Consider the following 19,851-nt stretch of genomic DNA (forward strand, 5'->3'; position numbering starts at 1 on the left):
ATGTTGCCCATGACGTCCGCACAAGCCCCTCTTGTTCAAGCTACACGATATGGATGTCTTTCATTGGCTTTCATAACGATGGAGGCCACGACAACCAAGTAATAGGAACACTGACTTACATGATAGACAGCGAGATTGGAAGGTCATTCAAGCACTGCGCCGACAGCAAAATCACAAATGTATGGATAAGTTTAGAACAATAGGCGACATTTACATAACTCATGTTGGGCAGTACATGTTGAGAGGCATGAACTCGGCGTATAAATAAATAAATCATTCTTGGTATTCTATCCATCGAAACCCGACAATAACCCAACCATAAACGCATCGTTACACAAGGATATCAAAACCCCCTTCCCAACGCCGCGCATCATCTAATCCATCTCTTCTAGTAATAAAACTCTTTAATTTCCCATTCGCATAGCGTTCACAAGTCTATGTCTCGCGCCCTCTCGACGGCCATCGCCTCGTCCGGGACTCTCAGTGTAGGAGTCCTGGCGACGTGCGTTATCATAGTAAGACTCTGTCTCTCCAAGGCCTACCTTTGAGGGACGAGGAGGTGGCGGTGGGGGAGCATGGCCTGGTGCAGTTGCCTGTTGCTGAGGGTGGTAAACTGGCTCCCAGTCACGGTTGGCCTGGTAAGGGCCGTTCTGGTAGGAGTCCTGAGTTGGGATGGGAGGTCGGCTTGCTCGCTGCTCCTCCCGCTCAGTGCGCTCGTCCCGAATATCGCGATTTCGGCGGGTTGAGTCGTTGCGGCTTGATTGAGGGGCCGGCTGTGCCTGGAGAAGACCGCCTTGAGGTGCACCGTTCTGGGGTGCTCCATTCTGAGGCGCTCCAACCTGACGACGGCTTACCTCTCTAGGCGTCTGCTCTTCGTCATCCGTTACTGCATCGTCGTCGTCATCCTCGTAGGCTCGTAATTCGCTTCGCATAGCAAGGCTGGCGCAGATGTTTCTAGCTTCCTCAATAGCCTTTTTCTGCAGTTGGAGAGCCTTGCGGCGCTCACGAGTCTCCTTGTTCTCGGCAGCGATAGCCTCGATGGTGGTATCAGGCATGCGAAGAATCTCAATAGGATTGAACAGTCGCAGCATACCAAGCAGAAGGTGTCGCTCGACGACCTGGGTAATGACATTTCGTGTAAAGATGCGTGCAGTAAGGTCGTAGTAAATAAGCATCTTCTCCAACACCTCTTCGGCCTCTGTGTAGGTTCCGCCGTTCTCAGTAGCTTCCGCACGCCACTTTCGAAGACGCTCCTCGTACTCGGGGTCAAAGGGCTGGATCTCGAGTTCCATATCGTCGGTGAGACGTCCAAGCTCAGTGTCGGCGCTTTCGACAAGATCCTTCATTCTGAGCTCGAGGAAGTGCATGCGAAGAGGATCGCGCATGCGCATGGGCCAGACGTGGTCAATAACATCCGCAAGAAACTCGTTGCAGATAACACCGACGTTGTCCTTGTATTCTTGTGCAAGAACAGGCCAGTTTCTGGAGTAGTCCTGGAAGAGGATATAGGGGGCTCGAGGGTTTGAGTCGAGGGGAAGTTCATTACCCCGGATTTGGCGAAGGAGAGGCTCAACTTCAAACTCGGCAAAGTCCTTCTTTGAGCGGTCTCCAACGGTGCCCGGAGTTGGAAGACCATTGCCTTCGGCAGCGCCATTTGTACCATTGACACCATTTGCGGCGGGAGGCTGGCTCTTCTGGAACGTAACCTTACGACCGTGCTGTCGGAACCGTCGAGCGAAGCGCTCACTCTCGTCACGAATGCGAGCTCGGAGCTTTTGTGATGGGGTACCCTTGGGGCTTGACTGTCTAGCAAAGAATCGCTCACCGAAAGGGTTCTTGTAGTTACCGTTCACCGCAGGGGTGACGAGGTTGTTGGATGCTGTGAAGAGCTCACCCATCTGGAAACGCATGTCCTCTGGGGTATCTTTGCCAACACCCATGGCCTTGAGCTGGCTCTCGCAGCCTTCCAAAGCTTGCTGGATCTGGCGGCGAAGAGTCTTGACATGCTTGCCGATATGGCGCTGAAGCTGAGTGCTCAGCTTGGCGCGGAGAGCACCAATACCCCACATCTCTGGTGGGAGAGTTGCCCATTTTCCGCGAGAGAAGAACTCGGCTTCTCTGTTGGCGCGGTCCTCGGGAGTCTGCCATTGCTCGCCTGGGCCAGGGTTGAGCAGGACATACCAGCCGAGCTTGAAGTTGTTCTCTTGGTCCTTGTTGGTAACAAGCTCGATGAACTTTTCCTCAAGACCAATACGTTCGGTCATATCGGGCTTGGTGAGGACACCGATTGTGCGTGATCCCTTGGGATCAAAGTAGCGGGCCTTCTTGAGGATAGGAGCCTGAACATAATCGTTGTTTCCGCCAATAACAGCAAGAATAATAGTTCGAGAGCTCTTCATGTATCGATCGGAGAGGGCTTCGATGGTTTGGATGTCAGACTCGGATTGATCGCGGTTGGCGACACGGACAAGACCAGGGAGATCGACCAGAGTCAAAAGTGGCATGTCGGGGCCCTCCTTCTCGACGACGAGGATATCGCGAGCGGCGAAGCGACCAGGAATGCTCTTGGGAGCGATCAACTCTGTAGCATCACGCATCATCGCATCAAAGGGTGTGTCACCGGTGACATCACCGCCCCATTGCAGCAGGCGAGCTTGGTCATTGTAGGGTCGTGTCTTGTCGGGAATGATGGAAACCTTTAATTTCGTCTCCTTCGCTCGTCGCATGCGAATCTCTGTCGCAAAGCGTGTGCAGGCGCCGGCATCGCGAGGAAACGGTGTGCCGGTGAGAGCCTCGAGAACCGAGCTCTTACCAGCGGACTGGTCGCCGACGACGACGATTTGGGGTAGTTTGACATCATCGAGCTGTGCGAACTGGAGCTTGTCGATAAGGTCTAGCAGGCTTCGTTGCTCAGTAGCAAGGCCCTGATCGCCGAGCGACGATTCAAGCGAAGGGCGCATTTTTGTATAATAGAAGCAGAATAAGAGGGGGTTGAAAAGGCAAGTTTTTGAGGTGAGGGCTTCGTCATTTATAAGTTCTGGCGCTCGGGCTTTGGTTCGCTCTTTCTTGGCTGCCTCTGTGACCGGATGGTTACGGTTGCGCAGCTGCCAAGCGTCTTTCAGGCCTGGAGGCGACCAAATGATGCCCAGCGTTCGCTAGCGTCATACCTTCCTACTGCGCCACTCTCAACAGAGACATCCCTACAAGTTCAGTGACAAAATAACTTATGAATATTTTAGCCTGGGCATTGACCAGTTTATTTTCTTCCTGATATCACCAAGTTTTACGTCGTATTATAGAGAAAGCTTCTGACATTAAGGTAACTTGCTGTAAATGAATATTCTAGAGGTCCGCCAACCGTTACCGATTATCGATGAATTAGATAGTAATGCTACCAAAGTCTCTTATTACTTAGAATCCAGCAGATCTCTTGACTTTTATTGCCTCCTCGAGAATTGACTGATGTGTGGCGTGTGGCGTATCTATCTGTGGCTGTGCATGTGAAAGTCTTGGCATACAGACTACGACGCCTTGATTACGTCGCATATGAAAGTGCTTTTCCCTCCCCTCCCTTTATTAACAGACGGCTGAGTTGAATTTTCTTTTCTTTAATTTTATGGCTTTTTTCCTGCTGCCTAGATCTTGCGTAGACTCTTACTGACTTTGAAATGGACCGACAGTCATACTCGAGATAGGTGACGTAACCAACCGCGTGTGTAACACGTCTGCTCACCCTAGACTTGTATTGGTTAGAAATGCTAATAGTTAAACCACTTGAGGCATTACAATCAGGCAGTTTTGTGTGAATTTGTGTAAGAAACTTTATCAAATATATATCCATATACATATAGAACAACTTCCGTTAGGAGTATAAGGGAATTTGAGAAAGGTACACAGTAGAGGTGAAGTGGATATCAATTCGACCATGGCCTGACGGAACCCATAACTAACCCGTCTCGAAATGTTGGATCCTTCGGGGTACAAGACTATGGGCGATCCCATTCTCGTTTACGCGTATCGTGGAAGGCTGAAAGCTCACAAGTGGCTGTGTCGACGACCAGTGAATGCGTAGATATCTGCGTCGCTTCGCCTATGTGAGGTGGCAGTGGTATCTTCTGATCGAGGCCATCCGCTCGGTTGACGTAGGCAAGAACTACCTGCTCATCTATATGCTTATGATTTTCTCTGTTGAGCAACCGGCGGATGCTGGTGGGCCGGCTGCAGTAGTCATCGTCGTCGTTATTGATGTCGTCCGCTGAAGCTATAACAAGCCTATCCAACTGCAACGAATTCAACTTCGCGAGCTCCTTAAGAAAGGAAACTCCGACTCTTGACGAGGTGAAGCACAAACTTCTTAGTGTCTCCGCGTGGCGCTGGATGAAACTGATAATCCCGGAGATCGAGGCATCCTGGAAACCATGGGCCGCGCTTATAAAGTTAAAGTAAGGACAGCCAGAAATTTTCACGAATTCCACACTCATAAGCTTGGGCAGTGTAGGAATAATAATAGGATTGAACGGAATGAAATCATTCTCGTTACATATTTTCAAGCTCGTCAAGCTTTTCGCGTTCGCAAGGCAAGCCGTAAACCCTCTGGAAGCTTGAGCCGAGTGAAATTTATCACAGAGACAGAGATCCAAGCGAACAAAATGCTCAAAAATCTTGAGCTTCACAGGCTCCTCCATTTGGAGGAGCGCTGAATAGCGACCGACATGCTCATCTGAGTAGAACAGACGGGTAATCTTGTTTGTCGGCACTTCGTCATTGGGTTGACTTGCAAGAGATTCGAGTAGCGGCATAAAGTAATCCCTAAAGCCAGTGTTGGATCTTTTATTTGTCCCAAGTCCCTGTAAAATACCTTTGAGACTGTTGATGGTCATAGGGAAATCCAAGGAGAGAATCTCAAGGCGCCGGTGGCCATCCATGGGCCTTGAGACCAGAGTATGTAGATTGGGCATGTTGCGAACAGCAGATAAAAACTCATCTGGAGATTTCGATTTCGGAATCGGACGTCGGCTGTGTTGCATCATATGCGCGCCAACGGGGTCTGGGTGCCTGGCGAAGACTGATATATCCTGGAAGCCAACCGGAAAGTGAAAAGACACGAGCTCGGCCATCTCTTTGGAGAGACTTTTGAACTTATATCCTTTCTCGTTATAAATCACCGGGGACGGATACCAAGGATGTTGGAACTTGGAAACGTCAAACGTAAGCTCTTCCCACACGAGAACTCGAACCAGCGAGGCAAGCGGAGACTCTGAGAGCTCGAAGAAGTGCCGAAGATCAGGAAGAAGAAGGGAAATTCGAACTTGATAGAAAAGAGTGCGCGAGGCTTCGGTAGACACTTGGCGGCAGGTGAGTCTAAGTGACTTGAGATCTCGCCTCGACAAGCCATGATCAAACGAGAAGACCTCGCCGAGAAGCTCCTGGGGCAGGGTAATGAGACTCATGATGATCCGTAGACTACTGATGTCGTGAGAAGCTGTCTGGAAAGGGAAGTTTTGTCCTACCTACGGGATATATAGACTGGGAAATTTTTAGTGTTTTCAGAAGGACGAGAAGGTTGATGAGTCGTGAACTTTGAAGGCTATTAGGTTTTGCAGGGCCCAATAGGAGCAGAAAGATGTCTGGGTTGATGAACTTACACAATCCATGAAATTGAAAAATGATAATATTGTGAAGATACTGCCATGGTTACTGCTGCCTTGACCTGGTGCAAGGTTTGAGTTGATCACTGAGTTAACATATGGGATGGTTGGGCCAGTGGCTTTCAAGAACCCAAGGTTCAATGAGGATGATTAGTTGCTGCCTACCAAAAGTGCAACAGAGTCACAGAAAATTGACGCGATGTAGATTTGGCCACAGTAAATACCCCATAGCCGAGAGGCCTCAGGCTCATCAAAGATGTATCACCGAAAGCTGCCTTCCATCTGGGTTCCAAGTCACTATACATCACAGCTTTGCTTTAAAACGCCATGATCGGCATGGGAGACTCCATGGAGGCGGCATCACCTGTGTCAGGGACATCGTAGTTGACAGATACCGTTGGCATGTTTGGCTCCAGCCCAGCCCAAAACCTCTCCAAGTCCTCCTGCAAGTGTTCGACTATCCAGAAGCCTGTGAGCTCCCGCCGACGTTGCATGTCGCGACGCACAATATCTCTATCACTGCCCTCAGATAGTAGGAAGCCAAGAGCGTATACAGGCCAAGTCCCCATGAAACACTCCGACCAGCGATGATCACCAGCACGTCGGGAGAGGATCTGAAGTGCTGCGCAAGCTTGCCAACTGTTTGTGGGAGACACCCTAGGAAGTCCTTTGTTTGGACCAAAGGCAATGAGGTGCTGCATGAGAATAGAAGCGATCATGGCGTATAAGCAGTTTGCATCTCTGTTCAGCGCATCATACGCATCGGTCTGTTCCACCGCCTGGAGTGCAAAGTCTTCCCATATTGTGACCTCAGCCTGAAGCTTCACCACATCCTCCATGGTTGCGGATTCTCTTCCGAGACAAAGCTGGCCGAGAAACGTGGCGAGTCGCATCACGGCTAATGGCATACCAAGGACGGGGCTATTGATACTCAGCAGGGAAAAATCGAGGCTCGTAGGATGCTCCAAGAGCTTCTCAGAGAGGGCCCAAAACTCTGAGTTCAACGACCGAAGGGACACGTAGCTATTTGCGCTGGACCAAAGACCATTATCTAATAGGAAGACCTGATACAACACACTCTCGAGTGCCAGACGGAGGAAGGTCGTAAGGTCGGTGCTTGTCGCGTTGAGTATACGGGAGCTGATGATCTTGATGGCAGCAGTGACATGCTGAGGTTGATCATCCCATGAGGAGGAGCCAGAGATGAAGTTGAATGCATACAGAAGCACAATGGTGATAAGAATGTCATCGTCCTTCTCTGGTGAGCCTTGACAGAGTGAGTCTGCCAGCCTGGACAACGAGTCGGTGTAGTACTGATGAGAGACCTGATACATGCCAGGTGGCCCTCCTCTGATAGAAACGAAGGATGTAGCGCATGCCATGAGAGCAGAAGACAGAGTCTTGCGCGACACCATGATAGTATGTATAGCTGTATACCATGTCTTGTGGAAGACAGAACTGCAATTCGGTAGTAGAAGAAGTGGTGTTCCCCGGTGGCCGAATTCGTGGAAGAGTGTCCATTCGATGTCACACCGTTCCCGTTTACGAGCCATCACGCAGTCGGCCAGCAGAAGCTGCGGCGTCGCTACAGAAAGAGATTGGTGATGAGCATCGCGAATTTGGCATGACCTGAAGCGGCGGTCGATGAGGTCTTTGTCTACAGGCCACTGACAATCGCGCGGGATTCGTGAGGCACGACACGCTCGGCAGATGGGAGTTCGCTCGTCGCACTTGATGCGGTGTTGTCGGCACGGAAGACAGCCCGTCTTGGCACGCAGCTTGGGCCGCTGGGAACCTGCTGTCATGGTGGATTATAAATCTGGAGCAATTGAGTGAAGTAAGAGGTGTTGCGACGCTGTGTTGGGATGTGTTGGGATGACCTGAAGTCGTATGTGTGTTTGTAACAGAGAGAAGACCAATGGCTGGTTCCTGAACAAGATGGAGTTGGTTATCTCTGTCACTTGACCAACTAGCCAAAGGATCGATAAGGCCCAGACTCAAGGGTCAAGTGCCTCAGCTCAAGATAAGCTATCATGGTGCATACCCGTCCCAGCCGTCCCCAAGCAAGTTTGCGGGGAAGTACACTAGTGAAGTATGAAGCTTAGAATGATACGCTTCATTCGTTCACGCTAGTTTAGTTCATGCATTTCTCGCAAATGCATATGATTGGCTCAGTAGATAGATGTCTAGAAGAACTTGGGGATGGTGGTTACGTCCATGTTAAGGGTCCAGCAGCCTCGGTAATGGTTCACTCCGCAAACCCTACGTACAGTATCGCGCAAATACGCCTGATTGGATTATCATTAATTCTCCAATCGCTGGTATTTCCGAATGGCTTCTGTTCAAGGTGTAGAGAGCCCTCTGGGGTGCGGATGTGATCGCGTACGAGTATAAAATGAAGCCTGTTCGTCACCAGTCCTCTGTCCATATTACACCAACCCTGACCTTCATTCTTCCAGCATTCAATCCCGATATAAAATTCAATAATCTGCCTACTCAATTGAACTAGCCATGCAAATCAACAACCCTGTACCCGTGCCAAAGGGCACACCAGAGCACGAGGCCAAGCGTGCTGCTGTTCTGAAAGCACTCGCCGACAAAGTACCCTCTGAGTTCTGTCTAGGTCCCGAATTCTTTAAAGACACCCCTCTCAATGTCACCAAGATTCCTTCTACCTGTGGTATACTCACGGACGAAGAAGTAGCCATTACAGAGGACTATGATGCGACTGGCCTTGCTGAGGCTATCGCCAGACGCAAGTATACGTCCGTGGATGTTGCGAGGGCCTTTTGCAAGCGTGCAATTATCGCCCATCAGCTTACATGCTGTCTTACCCAATGGTTTTATGATGAGGCTATCCAGCAAGCTACAAAGCTGGATGAGTATCTAGCAGAGCATGGCACAACCATAGGACCGCTCCATGGTGTCCCCGTCAGTATCAAGGATCATATTCCCTTAGCTGGCACGTTCGCGTCGTTGGGTATTCTCTTTACGGCGGAGTTTGATCAGAAGGACTCTCCCCTTCCAGCTGCCCTTCGCAAAGCCGGCGCTGTCTTTTACTGTAAGACAAACCAACCTCAGGCCCTCATGCACGGCGAAAGTGACTCACCTTGGGGCCGCGCCTTGAACCCGCACAACACCACTTTGACATCTGGAGGTTCCAGTGGTGGCGAGGGAGCCTTGATTGCTATGAAGGGCTCAGTGCTTGGAATTGGAACCGACATTGGTGGCAGCATCAGGATCCCTGCTGCGTTTAGCGGCATCTATGGGTACAAGCCAACAAGTGGCATTCTGACAACGAGGAATTTGGTACACGGGCCTATGATAGCTGAACTCACTGTCTTGGCCAATGCCGGTCCCATGTGTCGGTCTGCACGGGATATGGATCTATTCATGCGTATTCAACTTGCTGTTAAGCCTCATATCAGAGACCTGACCTTGGTACCTACAACTTGGACTGGCTTGTCAACTCAGCTGGGCATGACCCTTGGCCGCCCGCTCAAAGTTGGTATCATGACACACGACGGTTTCATCCAACCTCAACCACCTCTCAAGCGTGCCCTGTCGTGGGCTAATACCCTTCTGTCAGAGTCTCGCCTATCAGGACTTATCGAAGTCAAGCCATTTCTACCTTATGGCGTGAAAGAGGCCTGGGACGAAATCAGGCAGGCATACTCTCCTGATGGCGGCATTCCAAGTCGTGATGCCATCCTTGCAACAGGCGAGTCAATCTATCCTCTGACCGAATGGATTTGGAAAACCGCCGCGCCCAAGGGAATGCTGACTGCCGGTGAAATGACCTATGTACGCAAAGCATGCCTCGACTTCCGACATGCCTTCGCAGAGGATTGGGAGCGCCAGGATGTCGATGTTATCCTTTGTCCCACTGGCGTTGGTCCGGCTACAACTCACGACACAAATTTCTATCTTATGTATACAGCTCTGTGGAACTATCTCGACTGCCCTGGCTTGGTGTTCCCTACGGGGCTCAAGGTTGAGGAGGGTGAAAAGTACGACGCGGATTATAAGCCTCTGGGATCTGAGTGCGCTCATGTGAAGGAGCTTTGGGAGAGCGGGAACTTTACAGGAGCTCCCGTCAACCTTCAGCTCGTGGGGAGGAGATATCATGACAATCAGCTGTTTGGAGCTTTGAAGCTCCTCCAAGGCGCTCTTGGACTCGAATGAGTGTTTCAAGGAGGATACAGACATGGTGGATATCTTTTCAAATGCTTGGTATTGTGGTGTTGCAAGGGGGTTAGATGATCAGTTTACAGCTGGAAATATCCCCAGGGAGCCTTCCTAAGATCCCGGACGAAGACGTTAGAGATAACCTGATATACTAGTTTGACTAATTTCATACTGTTCAGAATACAATACTCTGCCGAACATCTGTGTCTGATAATGTGCTGGGGCTAAGGTTGTCGTGACCTTTATTCGCCGACTCACTTTCGGACATCACATTGATTTTAGAAGTGTACTCTTTGACGGTGAAAATCGCTGTTGCTGACCAAAACATACGGTCGCAATAATATGATATTCATGAACGATCGTCCTGATAGCGCTAACAAGTATCGAGACCAAACAAGTCTCTCCCTTTCAACATAGTAACCGTTTAAACAACCTCGCGGGTCTGCACTTGAGTCTGCTGCTCGTCTGACTTTTCTGCCTTTGAGTCTCCAAAGTGGATCTGCTTCTCGACAGCAGCAACGGTCCTCTCCTTGAGTTCCTCGTCCTCGAAAACTATGATCTGTTAGAATTTCCCAACTAAAGCAATGGGGGCGAGACAACATACGGAATGCAAGTTCCTCGAGGGTTCGGCCACTGGTCTCGGGGTAGAGAAGGTAGATGATGCAGAACTCGAAGAAGATCCAACCACAGTAGATGGCCAGGTATCGCCACTTGATGGCATCGAGAGCAATCGAGTTGACGTTGGTGGAGAAGAAACCGGCGAGCTTTCCGAAGATCTGCTGAACACCGATACCACGGCTTCGCATCGCGTAGGGCCAAAGTTCAACCAGGTAGGCTGCGAATTGTTAGACTGGACTTGAGAATGTTGGCTGATGACTTACTGTATGTGAGAGCGTTGTTTCCGATGGCGTAGGTTGGCGAGTAAGCAAAGTACCAAAACAGAGCGGAAATACCAGGAGCATTATTTTTCACGCCCTCCGGGATAGCTTGAATTCTCTCAAGAGATACGGTCATGCCGATGAAAGCACACAGCATGAGAGTAGCGGAAAGCATGTACATGTGTCGACGCTTGAAGCGAGTGACGATCAAAGCAATGATGGTAGCATTGAGGAAACTCCAGCAAGCATAGGCGAGGTTGATTCGAGTCTTTGTGTAGTCGTCGGTGTAGCCCATCATGCCGAAAAGAACACCGGAATAGTAGCTCAGAAGAGTGTTGCCGGAAAGCTGGGTGAAGAGACCGATGAAGATGGTGACAACGAATCGACGGCGCATACCGGCGGTGCGGACAACCTCGAGCCAGGACTGCTTGGAGGCTTCCATCTCAGCCTTGATGGTCTCTCGGATCTGAACGATTTCGGCCTGGACGAGCTGGGAGCTGGCATCGCCCTCGGCGTGGTACTTGATAAGGACCTGGGCGGCTTCTTCTTCGCGGTCATTGGAGACGAGGAAACGAGGAGACTCGGGGAGGAGAAAGACGGTGGAAATCTGGATGAGCGAGGGGACGATCTGCAGAAGAGATGGCAGACGCCATGACCAGTTGGTGGTGATGGGAGTAGTGCCCAGAGCGATAGCAGAGGCGAGAATCTGACCGATGTAGTAGGACGAGTTGAACAGAGATGTGAGGACAGCACGCTCCTTGGGATACCCCAGCTCACCGATGAGGGCGGCACCAGAGATAATACAGAAGAGAATTCCAGCCCCAAGAATCATACGGGCAACGATGTACATGCCAACTGAGGAATGGTCAGTAAATCGAATTTTGGATGGAACTGAGGTATCATACCGTGCTGGGCGAATCCCTGGATGATAGCACCGCCAACCATGATGAGAGAACCAAGCATAATCGACCATCTTCGACCGAATCGCTGAGCGAACCAAGGCGCAAATGGGACCGCAAAGATAGAGCCGAGCTGGTAAGAAGAGTTGACAAAGCCGAGCAGACCAGGCTCGATGGCCCACTTGCCTTCGGCGTTCTTTCGTCCGTCACCGAGATCTATAAAAACCCGTCAGCTCTGAACCAATTTTCCCAAGATTTGTAGGTGATTCGTACAGTGGTGGAAGTTCTGAGAGTACTGCAGCGTGTTGATGAGTTGCGAATCGAAACCAGAAGTCATCTCAACACCCATACAGCAGAAGAACAACCAGACGTACATGATACGCAGATTGGGCTTCTTGTACCATGGCACCTTGTCCTCCTCGACGAGGCGAGTGACGACGGGGTCCGCGGCGCTACCAACGTTGACCATGTTGGCGAATTGGCTCTTCTAAGCTTGTCGAGTGAGTACTATGCAAGGGCCCGTCTTCAGAGTAAAAGAGGAAACCAAGCTTGAGAGGATGGGAAACAAAAAAGAGAATTTCAATGGGGCACTGCAGATCATATTATACATGAACTTCTCCTCTTCCCCCCGCGTACGTGTAGATAAGATAGAGACAGACAGTATGAACCTAGCGGTAGCTTAACCGAATTCTCCGTATATAGGCTAATTATGGAGTTGTCTGGGGAAACGTGGAGTCTCCGCAAAATACTTGGTTTCGACCGCTGTCGATGTTGCATCACGACGTGACATTCCCGTCAGCGGCCGACCACACAGTCACAGACGATTCGCTCGCATGCACTCCAACCCCGGCCTAGCTCAGGTTGACAGTCCCCCAGAATTGAAAACGGATTCTCGAGCCGAGGTGCTGCTCTCGGTCCAACTCTTGCGGTTAAACGGACCGGCTGATGGTGGTGCTAGCTTATGCTTAAAGCGCTGATCGTTTTCTATCTTTGTATTAGACATATGCCAGATCTAAAACCACATGACATGCTACCGTAAAGTTTTGCGGGGTCAGACATACGAGCGAGCCTGAACGAGCAGCCTGGCATTTTTGGGGTAGAACCATGGGGTTTTGGGTGGGGGGCGGTTCTGCAATTTCCCGTCCATTTGAGTGAAGTGATGCCTGAGTTATGGAGACTAGGGTGTAGACTGACTGGCTGAGACTTGAATCATGTTATTCCTGACTAACTCTGAGACTGGGCTGATGATAAACACGGTAAACAGCCTCGGCAAGTGAATATAGCCAGCCATTCAGCGTCGTCTATATGTCAGCCGCGTTTTCACCTCATCTCACCCACAATCCCTTTCCCCAGACTTTATGGAATAATTCTCGAAGATGAAAATAAGCATAAGCTTCAAACACAAGATGTTGGTTTCATTTCTCATCTGACATTTTGGAGAAAGAGGGTTGCACCGGGATTGTCAATCCCCTGGTCCTTCAGCTCATCAACCCGTTCACCTGGAACCGGCTTTTCAGGCTAAAACACCCGGAGAATGCGAGAAACCATTAGGTATTTAAAGCTTGGCAGCCGCTGCAAAAAACGAAAAGCACAATGGGAGGGTTGACAGTGAGCCCTCCCAAATGCGTGGGGGAAACCGGTGTGCGCACGCGGGTATACAAACAGTGTCGCTCTGCCATTTCCGGATGAATCCTTCCAAGCATCCTCTTGATTTGAATATGCTTATGTTTTATGTCTATTGAACAAAGACTGCGGGGCGAAAGGGTGATGGTGAACCGCCCGGATGAGTCGTCCGAGCCAATGGATGGTGAGATGTTGCAATAGGGCTGTCACTGCGAGGTCATCACTGGGCTTGACAAAAATCCCTTCTTCCGTGTGTGATGCATCGATAATGGCAAAAGAAGATGAAATTGCATGCCAGTTGGGGGATAAAGTTGTCGGGTGACGAGCTTGGCAAATGTCGATGAGACGATTAGGAAGAGGCCGAGACTGGGGAACTGCAATTGACTGGGTAATAGAGAGATCTGCAGTTGTTTATGCATTCGTTGGCTTGTAGGGTAACATTTAGAGATCATGTTCTGGCTAAGGCTGATGTTTTGGAGGGTGTGATCAAACTTGGTTGCTAGGTGGGGACCAACGGTCGGAGTATATAACCACTAAGAGTTTTGCGGCTACTATACTTAGGGCGTGTGGTCTAGGGGTATGATGTTCGCTTCGCATCTTCGTGCATCTGCGAAAGGTCGAGGGTTCAATTCCCTCCTCGTCCAACCTTTTGCTTTTTGCTTATTCCAGTTCACATCAACATCTGTCTCACCAGATGGGGGGTTTTGTATTATTTCCACCTTGACCTGTTCTGCGCTTTTCTTCACCTCTGGGCTAAATAAGAGTATATGGGCTGGGACTTGTCTTAGAAGCTAATTTGAATAGGTATGCAATGTGTCTAAATCTCAGCACCTCTTCTTCTACAGCGCTTGTCGCAAACACTCCATAAACCATTCTTGGCAGACTGCCCTTAAAACTCAACGGTGCAGTCAAAAGCCGCTATTGTCAGCTGTCTGTTCTTAGGTCTGATAACACTCGGAATTCTATTGACATCATGCGGTGCAAGGACTTCAAGGTGGATATGACGCCGTAGGATTCTTCCTGATAGATACATTTAAATCCTCCTCAAGCCTAACGCTTGGCAGACCTCATCTCTCACCTGATAGAAGGGCCATCCCCTTGTTATGAGCTTACAAATCTATAGTCCAATCTCCCTTTACCCTAATATCTATAGACTGGTCAAAGAATCTTAGAATCCTGTCGGAATCAGCCCTACATATCCTATCTGCGTGCAACATTTCCTTCTCAATGAACGTTAGGAACTCTCTAAGGAAAGTCGGCCCATTCTGATAACGTATTTCATTCACGAGCTTTGCAATCCACTTTGGGTTTTAGTTGATGAAGATGAAAATCACAAATTTTGTAGTGCAAGTTACGCACCTGTGACACGCTGGGCTTGAGCCTTGGTATCTGCTTGAAGTGTTTGGAGCCGACAGGGGAATTTGCTTGATCCAAGCTTGCTTTCTCTTTTCTTACAGCCCGGGTTTGCTTAACGTATCCAAACTTCGGATTGGCTTGGAGAAGCCGACGAAAGGTCTTCGCCCTGTTTATCTCAATATGTCTCTGGAAAAAGTTATCCTCGACATCGTTTTCGCCATCCTGGACGTAGTTCCAGTCTCCTGAGAATAAGGCATCTTGCTTTCTCGCTTGACGAAACTCTTCACGTCCTTCATATTTGAGAAGCATCCACGTGAGCAACTCGGAGAAAATACAACCCAGTGCCCAGATATCGACCTTCCTTGATATGATGTAACCGATATCGTGTTCAGGTGAGCGGTATTGTTGAGAGCACCTGTAGGCAGAACCGCGGCTCTTTCGCGTTCTCGAAGATGCACTATGAAACTCGGCGAGGCCAAAATCTGCAATTTTGAGAACACCGAGTGCGTGCTTGGCTGTTTCCTGAGAGAAGTAGAGAATGTTGGCTGGTTTGATATCAAGGTGTATTCCAAAGCTTCTGTCTTTGCCACTGGAGGTTTCGTCCATCCTAGGAACGACGTTGACTTGATGGATTGCCCCAAGAGCTTCGACCAAGCCACGGCATTGTGATGTAACCCATTGAACAAAGTCTCTTGGCGACAACTGCAGGGAAGTGAAGAGGTCCTTTGACGATTCGTTCATCAAGTCGCTCAAGGTGCCCCCCTCAGCCCACGGGAATAAAAGCATAAACTGATCTTTTCCTGATATCTCGAATGCAGATACGAGCTCAACCAGATTTGGTCCGGGATGGACCTTGCGAAAGGCGACCAACTCCTGCTTGAAAATATCTCGGGTGTGTTGTTTGGCTGGCAGTACAGTCTTCAATGCAAAATCCTTATATTTAGTCTGCTGTACGTCAGTTTACCCTGTTTATTGGTTTGGTGTCTCATCACCATCAACTTACAAATGAATGGTGGTCTTTGTGTATCGTGACCTTTTGAACATATCCATACCCTCCAGTGATGATGTTTTGCCCAGCAGATTCCCACGGCATAATGGTATCCGAATCAAACACTAGATCACCATAGATCTGATCGAAGTCCCTCTCAAAAATGGGGATGTTCACGCACCACTGTTTGAGGCTAAAGTCGCGTATCACCTTGATGTCCCGGAGGCTTCTGGTAAGCAAGACGGATCGCTGATCGCCTGGCCAGCGAGATCGCAATGCCGACTCTTCAATATTATTTGCGAATGGCAAGTCTTCGTCGAAAAACGGCGCATTTTGGAAGGGCTTGATTAACTCGATGCGACTTATGAGTACTAAAGCAGCAAATATCTTTTTGGCGGGCTTTGTTCGGTCACATATATATGATGTGACTTGCCTAGCCTCGTCCCTGTCGAAGTATCTAGAAAGCTCAGTAGAAACAGTCAATTCGGTGCAAATTGACTCGAGGGAACCGGCTGGGAGAAATTTCTCTTGCTGACGAATCCCATTTGGCAGCAACGCATATTCGAGACGGTCCTTCAGCGTGGCACCTATAGACTCATCAGCTCCTGAATCCTGTGTCATCACTGCCGCTAACTTCAAACCACTGATTGCATCAGTGTGTGATTTGTTCGATAGGGGATCCAAGCTGTGATCTTATATCGAGACTTCTGGTCTTACGGCAGTGAAGTGTCGGTCACAAGAACCCCATAGATGGTTCTATCGCTTAGGAACCATACAATGGCGCCTCTGTTAAGCCGTGGAACTCGAGGATGTCACAATCTACCTACCACGGACATGTAGGACACGGACAGCGTGCAACCTCGTTCAGAAGAAAAGGGCTGACCGGAAGACTTCGGCCACCCAAGCTTATGAATTTTCTGGGTGATACACCGCATAAACAAGCTGTTACATTTGGTCGCCCAAGCAGTATGTCACCTACTCGTAGGGACTTTACTCACATAATCAAAGACCAATTCCTTCGTGAGACGAGGGCTGTGACACGAAGGCTGAGAGCGACACTGATAGCTGGGGACAGCGAGGTTCGTGAATATGATACCGGAATTTCCGTATCACCCCAAAGATCCTGATGAGCTATGGTGTCACGTCTCCCAGTGGATCGAGCTGCCAGCATTCGGCTTCAGTGTAGCTTATAACCCGCCCTCGGACAAACATGGGAGCCATCAAATTTGCCCAGGAGCATCGCCACGGAGTCGAAAACTCCGAGCTGGTCCTGCGATACCCTTCTGCCAATATGTCATGGATCACGAGAAGATCGGAGCTTCATACGCATGACTGGGGCTTGCTCGAGCTTTCACCACGACCCAGCGAAGCATTCAAAATTTCGAAGCCATTCAAGGCTCCTCATTCGAATAACTTTTGTTCTCTCACCTCTAACAATGGGCCCAATCGGCAAGCAAATCGGCGGCACCTCACGAATGAGGATGATATTCGCCAATGGTTAGATGTGAGCAATCCATGCTCTATCAAGCGATATTTACTGAAACCCTTTGAGAGTATCGACCCCGTTGGACAACAGAAGGAAGCTTCATGCATAAACTTGATCATGGCCTCAAAAACCGACTCACTTGATGAGCTCCCGTTCACTCAGACGGGATTCGAGACCATAATGAACAAGCTCAAGGTTCATGGGTCTATCGTGAGAGCTATCAACCGCAATACAAGCTGCGCTTTCGTTACTATCCCATTTACATGGAAGTTTACGAATACGACCATCCCTTCTATCAGTGAGTCGTTTTGCCAGACTTCATACATGTGATTCTCACTTTGCTCTAGTATACAACTGCCGAACCTCCGTTTCTTGGGATGGGGATATGGCCCTCTCTGTGACACTCTTTCCCGGAACCCTGACAACTAACGCCGTTTGGTATGGATGCGATCTGTCGAAGCGCAAGTTTCACGGAGATCTGATCTCAGACTCTGAGCTTATTTGCGGTCAACTGGAAAACTTTGACGGAGACGTACTGCATCCCATGATTCTTCCAGTGGTATTCGCAGGATTCGAGAGGGAGAGGCACATCGGTACAGTGAGGAAGTGTCTGACGCAGTTTGTTCAGCGGATTCATGACCTAGCCTCCCCGGACCTACAAGCATTGGACAAGGGCGAAAGCTCTTCGAACAACAAGGAGAGTAAGTCCAGATGTGGCTTGCCATTGGCCAAGCAAGGATGCTTAGCGTCGTACTTTCGGCTGGTATCAAGTCTCATTCACTCAAAGGCTGCCAAGACTGTTCCCCCGCCAAAGACAAACTCGCATCAGAGAGAAGAAGAGCAAGAGCCTGCCGTGCTTTTGTGGCAAAACATTAGCTTTCTGAGAATTGGGCTCCAGAACTGGCAGACCCAACTCGGCAAGATGATTGATCAAATTCATCAACTCAACGAAACTGATTATGGCGTTCAACTTGCCGACAAAGACCCCAAGAACCAGAGCAGATCTATTTGCCTCCGAGAGGTGGGCGATAGACTGGAGACAAGGATTCAGGACCTCGTTGAGGAATATGACCAGTACATCAGACAATGTACACACATTATGGATGGTCTGACTTTGGCAACACAACTGGTATGTACTAGAATAGTATACAATCCTTCCTCTGGAGTTAAACTGAGATAGGAACTGAACAACATTGGCCGCAAAGACGCAAGAACCAACCAGAAAATCTCTCGCGTGAGTCTGGAGGTTGCGCAAATGACTCGCCTTGACGGTAGTCTGATGAAGTCTATTGCAATGCTGGGCATGGTTTTCCTTCCTGCAACCTTTGTCTCTGTAAGTTCGCTCACTCTTTGGCCGTCAATCCCTAACAGCCGCAGACGTTCTTCTCCATGGGCTTTTTTCAGTGGACTGGCGAAGGTGGCGAGCGAAATGAGATATTGTCGCCCTATTTCTGGATATATGTCGTTGTCGCTATTGGCTTGACTATCTTTACTATGTCCATCTTTTATATCTGTACCTTGAGAGCAACCTTGTCCATAGTCGGTGATGATCGAGATCTTGCTTGATTTATTGCAGGAAGGAGTTGAGAGCAGTGAGAATATCTTTGAGATAGTAATGACAGACTATAGATTTTATACTCTACATTGCTAGTTGTTGCATAGCGTTAGATACAAAGAATTTTTATCTTCTTTTAAAACTAAAAGTACAACAAGTTTTCTCTATCTTTCATGAACACAAAAAGCATAATCGTTCTTCTGTAATATTTCATTTAGCTGTTTAATTTATAGGAGGGAGAAAGGCATATTACCTTCATGATGACCACCACTTGTATCGTCTAAGAATCAATCCGCCACATGCCCAGTACTTGATATTACCTACTTCAAGGTACCTAGGTAGTCAACATATCCAGAGCAGAAGGCATCAGTCACTATGCATTCCCAGACTGTTCAAGAGAATGTTCAGAATGTCCAGATTGCGAATTAGCATTGAACAGAATTGGCAGAGGGATTTGACAAGTATTCACAGAGGGAATGAAGATAGATTCAGAGGAAATCGACATGGATTCATGAAGAGAATTGACCCGGATTCATGAAGGGGATTGACATGGATTCAGAGGTATTTGATATGGACTCAGAGGGAATTGACACGGATTCAGAGGGAATTGACATGGATTCAGGGCTCGAAGTAATGTTTCGACAACATTCACAGAGAGCTTTCAAGAGCTTTCAAAGGGCATATAAGCTTCCACGCAAGCAACAACTAAGAGCACCAAGCCAGCAATCTCCGACTACAATCCCACTGTCTGCGACAACTCGAAAGTTCCTTCGCAGCGCTCCTTGTTGAGCAAACTCTAAGTCTTTTCTAATCATCACATAGCACCCATTACGACATCACTTTGCAAAACGAAGCTCCTTTTCAGCATGATCCAGCAATTTCTATCTCTCGAATATGGAAACAAGAAGAGGCTCAAGGAAAAGCTTGACGATTACTTTGGAATTGACAACTATGAGGTAGTTGAGGTAGAGTTCAAACTATGCAGTTTCATGGGTAATTCTGACCATTATAGCGGCCTGGCAACCAATGGCAAATCATGGTACCCAGAAAACTAGAGGAGGTTGGTGGTTCGGATTCTTCTATGATCAGTGAATTGATACTAATCGTGCGACGTTCAGACCGAAGTCGAAGAAATCCAGGAACACATGAAACAACACTACAAGTTTACGACCTAGCACCTCTCTGAAAAGGGGACGGACATGGCAGTGAGTCGCCATTGGAAATCATGGA

At 49.0% G+C, this 19,851-nt stretch overlaps 7 protein-coding genes across 7 annotated transcripts; 2 read left to right on the forward strand and 5 right to left on the reverse strand.

Moving 5' to 3' along the window:
* Positions 1 to 404: 404 nt before the first annotated feature.
* Positions 405 to 2,960, reverse strand: FTJAE_5433 (interferon-regulated resistance GTP-binding protein; the record flags this gene model as incomplete). The annotated part of the gene is made up of 1 exon (XM_037351940.1): positions 405 to 2,960. The coding sequence occupies one exon, from the start codon at positions 2,958 to 2,960 to the stop codon at positions 405 to 407; it is 2,556 nt and encodes an 851-aa protein (XP_037207469.1).
* A 1,026-nt stretch (positions 2,961 to 3,986) lies between these two features.
* FTJAE_5434 (uncharacterized protein) lies at positions 3,987 to 5,450 on the reverse strand (the record flags this gene model as incomplete). The annotated part of the gene is made up of 1 exon (XM_037351941.1): positions 3,987 to 5,450. One exon carries the CDS (start codon positions 5,448 to 5,450, stop codon positions 3,987 to 3,989), a length of 1,464 nt encoding a protein of 487 aa, XP_037207470.1.
* Positions 5,451 to 5,965: 515 nt separating this feature from the next.
* Positions 5,966 to 7,453, reverse strand: FTJAE_5435 (uncharacterized protein; the record flags this gene model as incomplete). The annotated part of the gene is made up of 1 exon (XM_037351942.1): positions 5,966 to 7,453. One exon carries the CDS (start codon positions 7,451 to 7,453, stop codon positions 5,966 to 5,968), a length of 1,488 nt encoding a protein of 495 aa, XP_037207471.1.
* A 706-nt stretch (positions 7,454 to 8,159) lies between these two features.
* Positions 8,160 to 9,833, forward strand: FTJAE_5436 (general amidase; the record flags this gene model as incomplete). Its single annotated transcript, XM_037351943.1, has 1 exon — positions 8,160 to 9,833. One exon carries the CDS (start codon positions 8,160 to 8,162, stop codon positions 9,831 to 9,833), a length of 1,674 nt encoding a protein of 557 aa, XP_037207472.1.
* Positions 9,834 to 10,260: 427 nt separating this feature from the next.
* FTJAE_5437 (hexose transporter) lies at positions 10,261 to 12,082 on the reverse strand (the record flags this gene model as incomplete). Its single annotated transcript, XM_037351944.1, has 5 exons — positions 10,261 to 10,388; positions 10,441 to 10,671; positions 10,718 to 11,569; positions 11,620 to 11,829; positions 11,887 to 12,082. The coding sequence occupies 5 exons, from the start codon at positions 12,080 to 12,082 to the stop codon at positions 10,261 to 10,263; spliced, it is 1,617 nt and encodes a 538-aa protein (XP_037207473.1).
* Positions 12,083 to 14,394: 2,312 nt separating this feature from the next.
* FTJAE_5438 (serine threonine kinase) lies at positions 14,395 to 16,201 on the reverse strand (the record flags this gene model as incomplete). The annotated part of the gene is made up of 3 exons (XM_037351945.1): positions 14,395 to 14,412; positions 14,596 to 15,537; positions 15,596 to 16,201. The coding sequence occupies 3 exons, from the start codon at positions 16,199 to 16,201 to the stop codon at positions 14,395 to 14,397; spliced, it is 1,566 nt and encodes a 521-aa protein (XP_037207474.1).
* A 589-nt stretch (positions 16,202 to 16,790) lies between these two features.
* FTJAE_5439 (uncharacterized protein) lies at positions 16,791 to 18,632 on the forward strand (the record flags this gene model as incomplete). Its single annotated transcript, XM_037351946.1, has 4 exons — positions 16,791 to 17,364; positions 17,414 to 18,195; positions 18,247 to 18,399; positions 18,444 to 18,632. 4 exons carry the CDS (start codon positions 16,791 to 16,793, stop codon positions 18,630 to 18,632), a joined length of 1,698 nt encoding a protein of 565 aa, XP_037207475.1.
* Between the last annotated feature and the right edge of the window lie 1,219 nt (positions 18,633 to 19,851).

The sequence above is a fragment of the Fusarium tjaetaba genome, assembly GCF_013396195.1.
Source record: "Fusarium tjaetaba strain NRRL 66243 chromosome Unknown NRRL66243_c0000104, whole genome shotgun sequence".
Classification (NCBI taxonomy): domain Eukaryota; kingdom Fungi; phylum Ascomycota; class Sordariomycetes; order Hypocreales; family Nectriaceae; genus Fusarium; species Fusarium tjaetaba.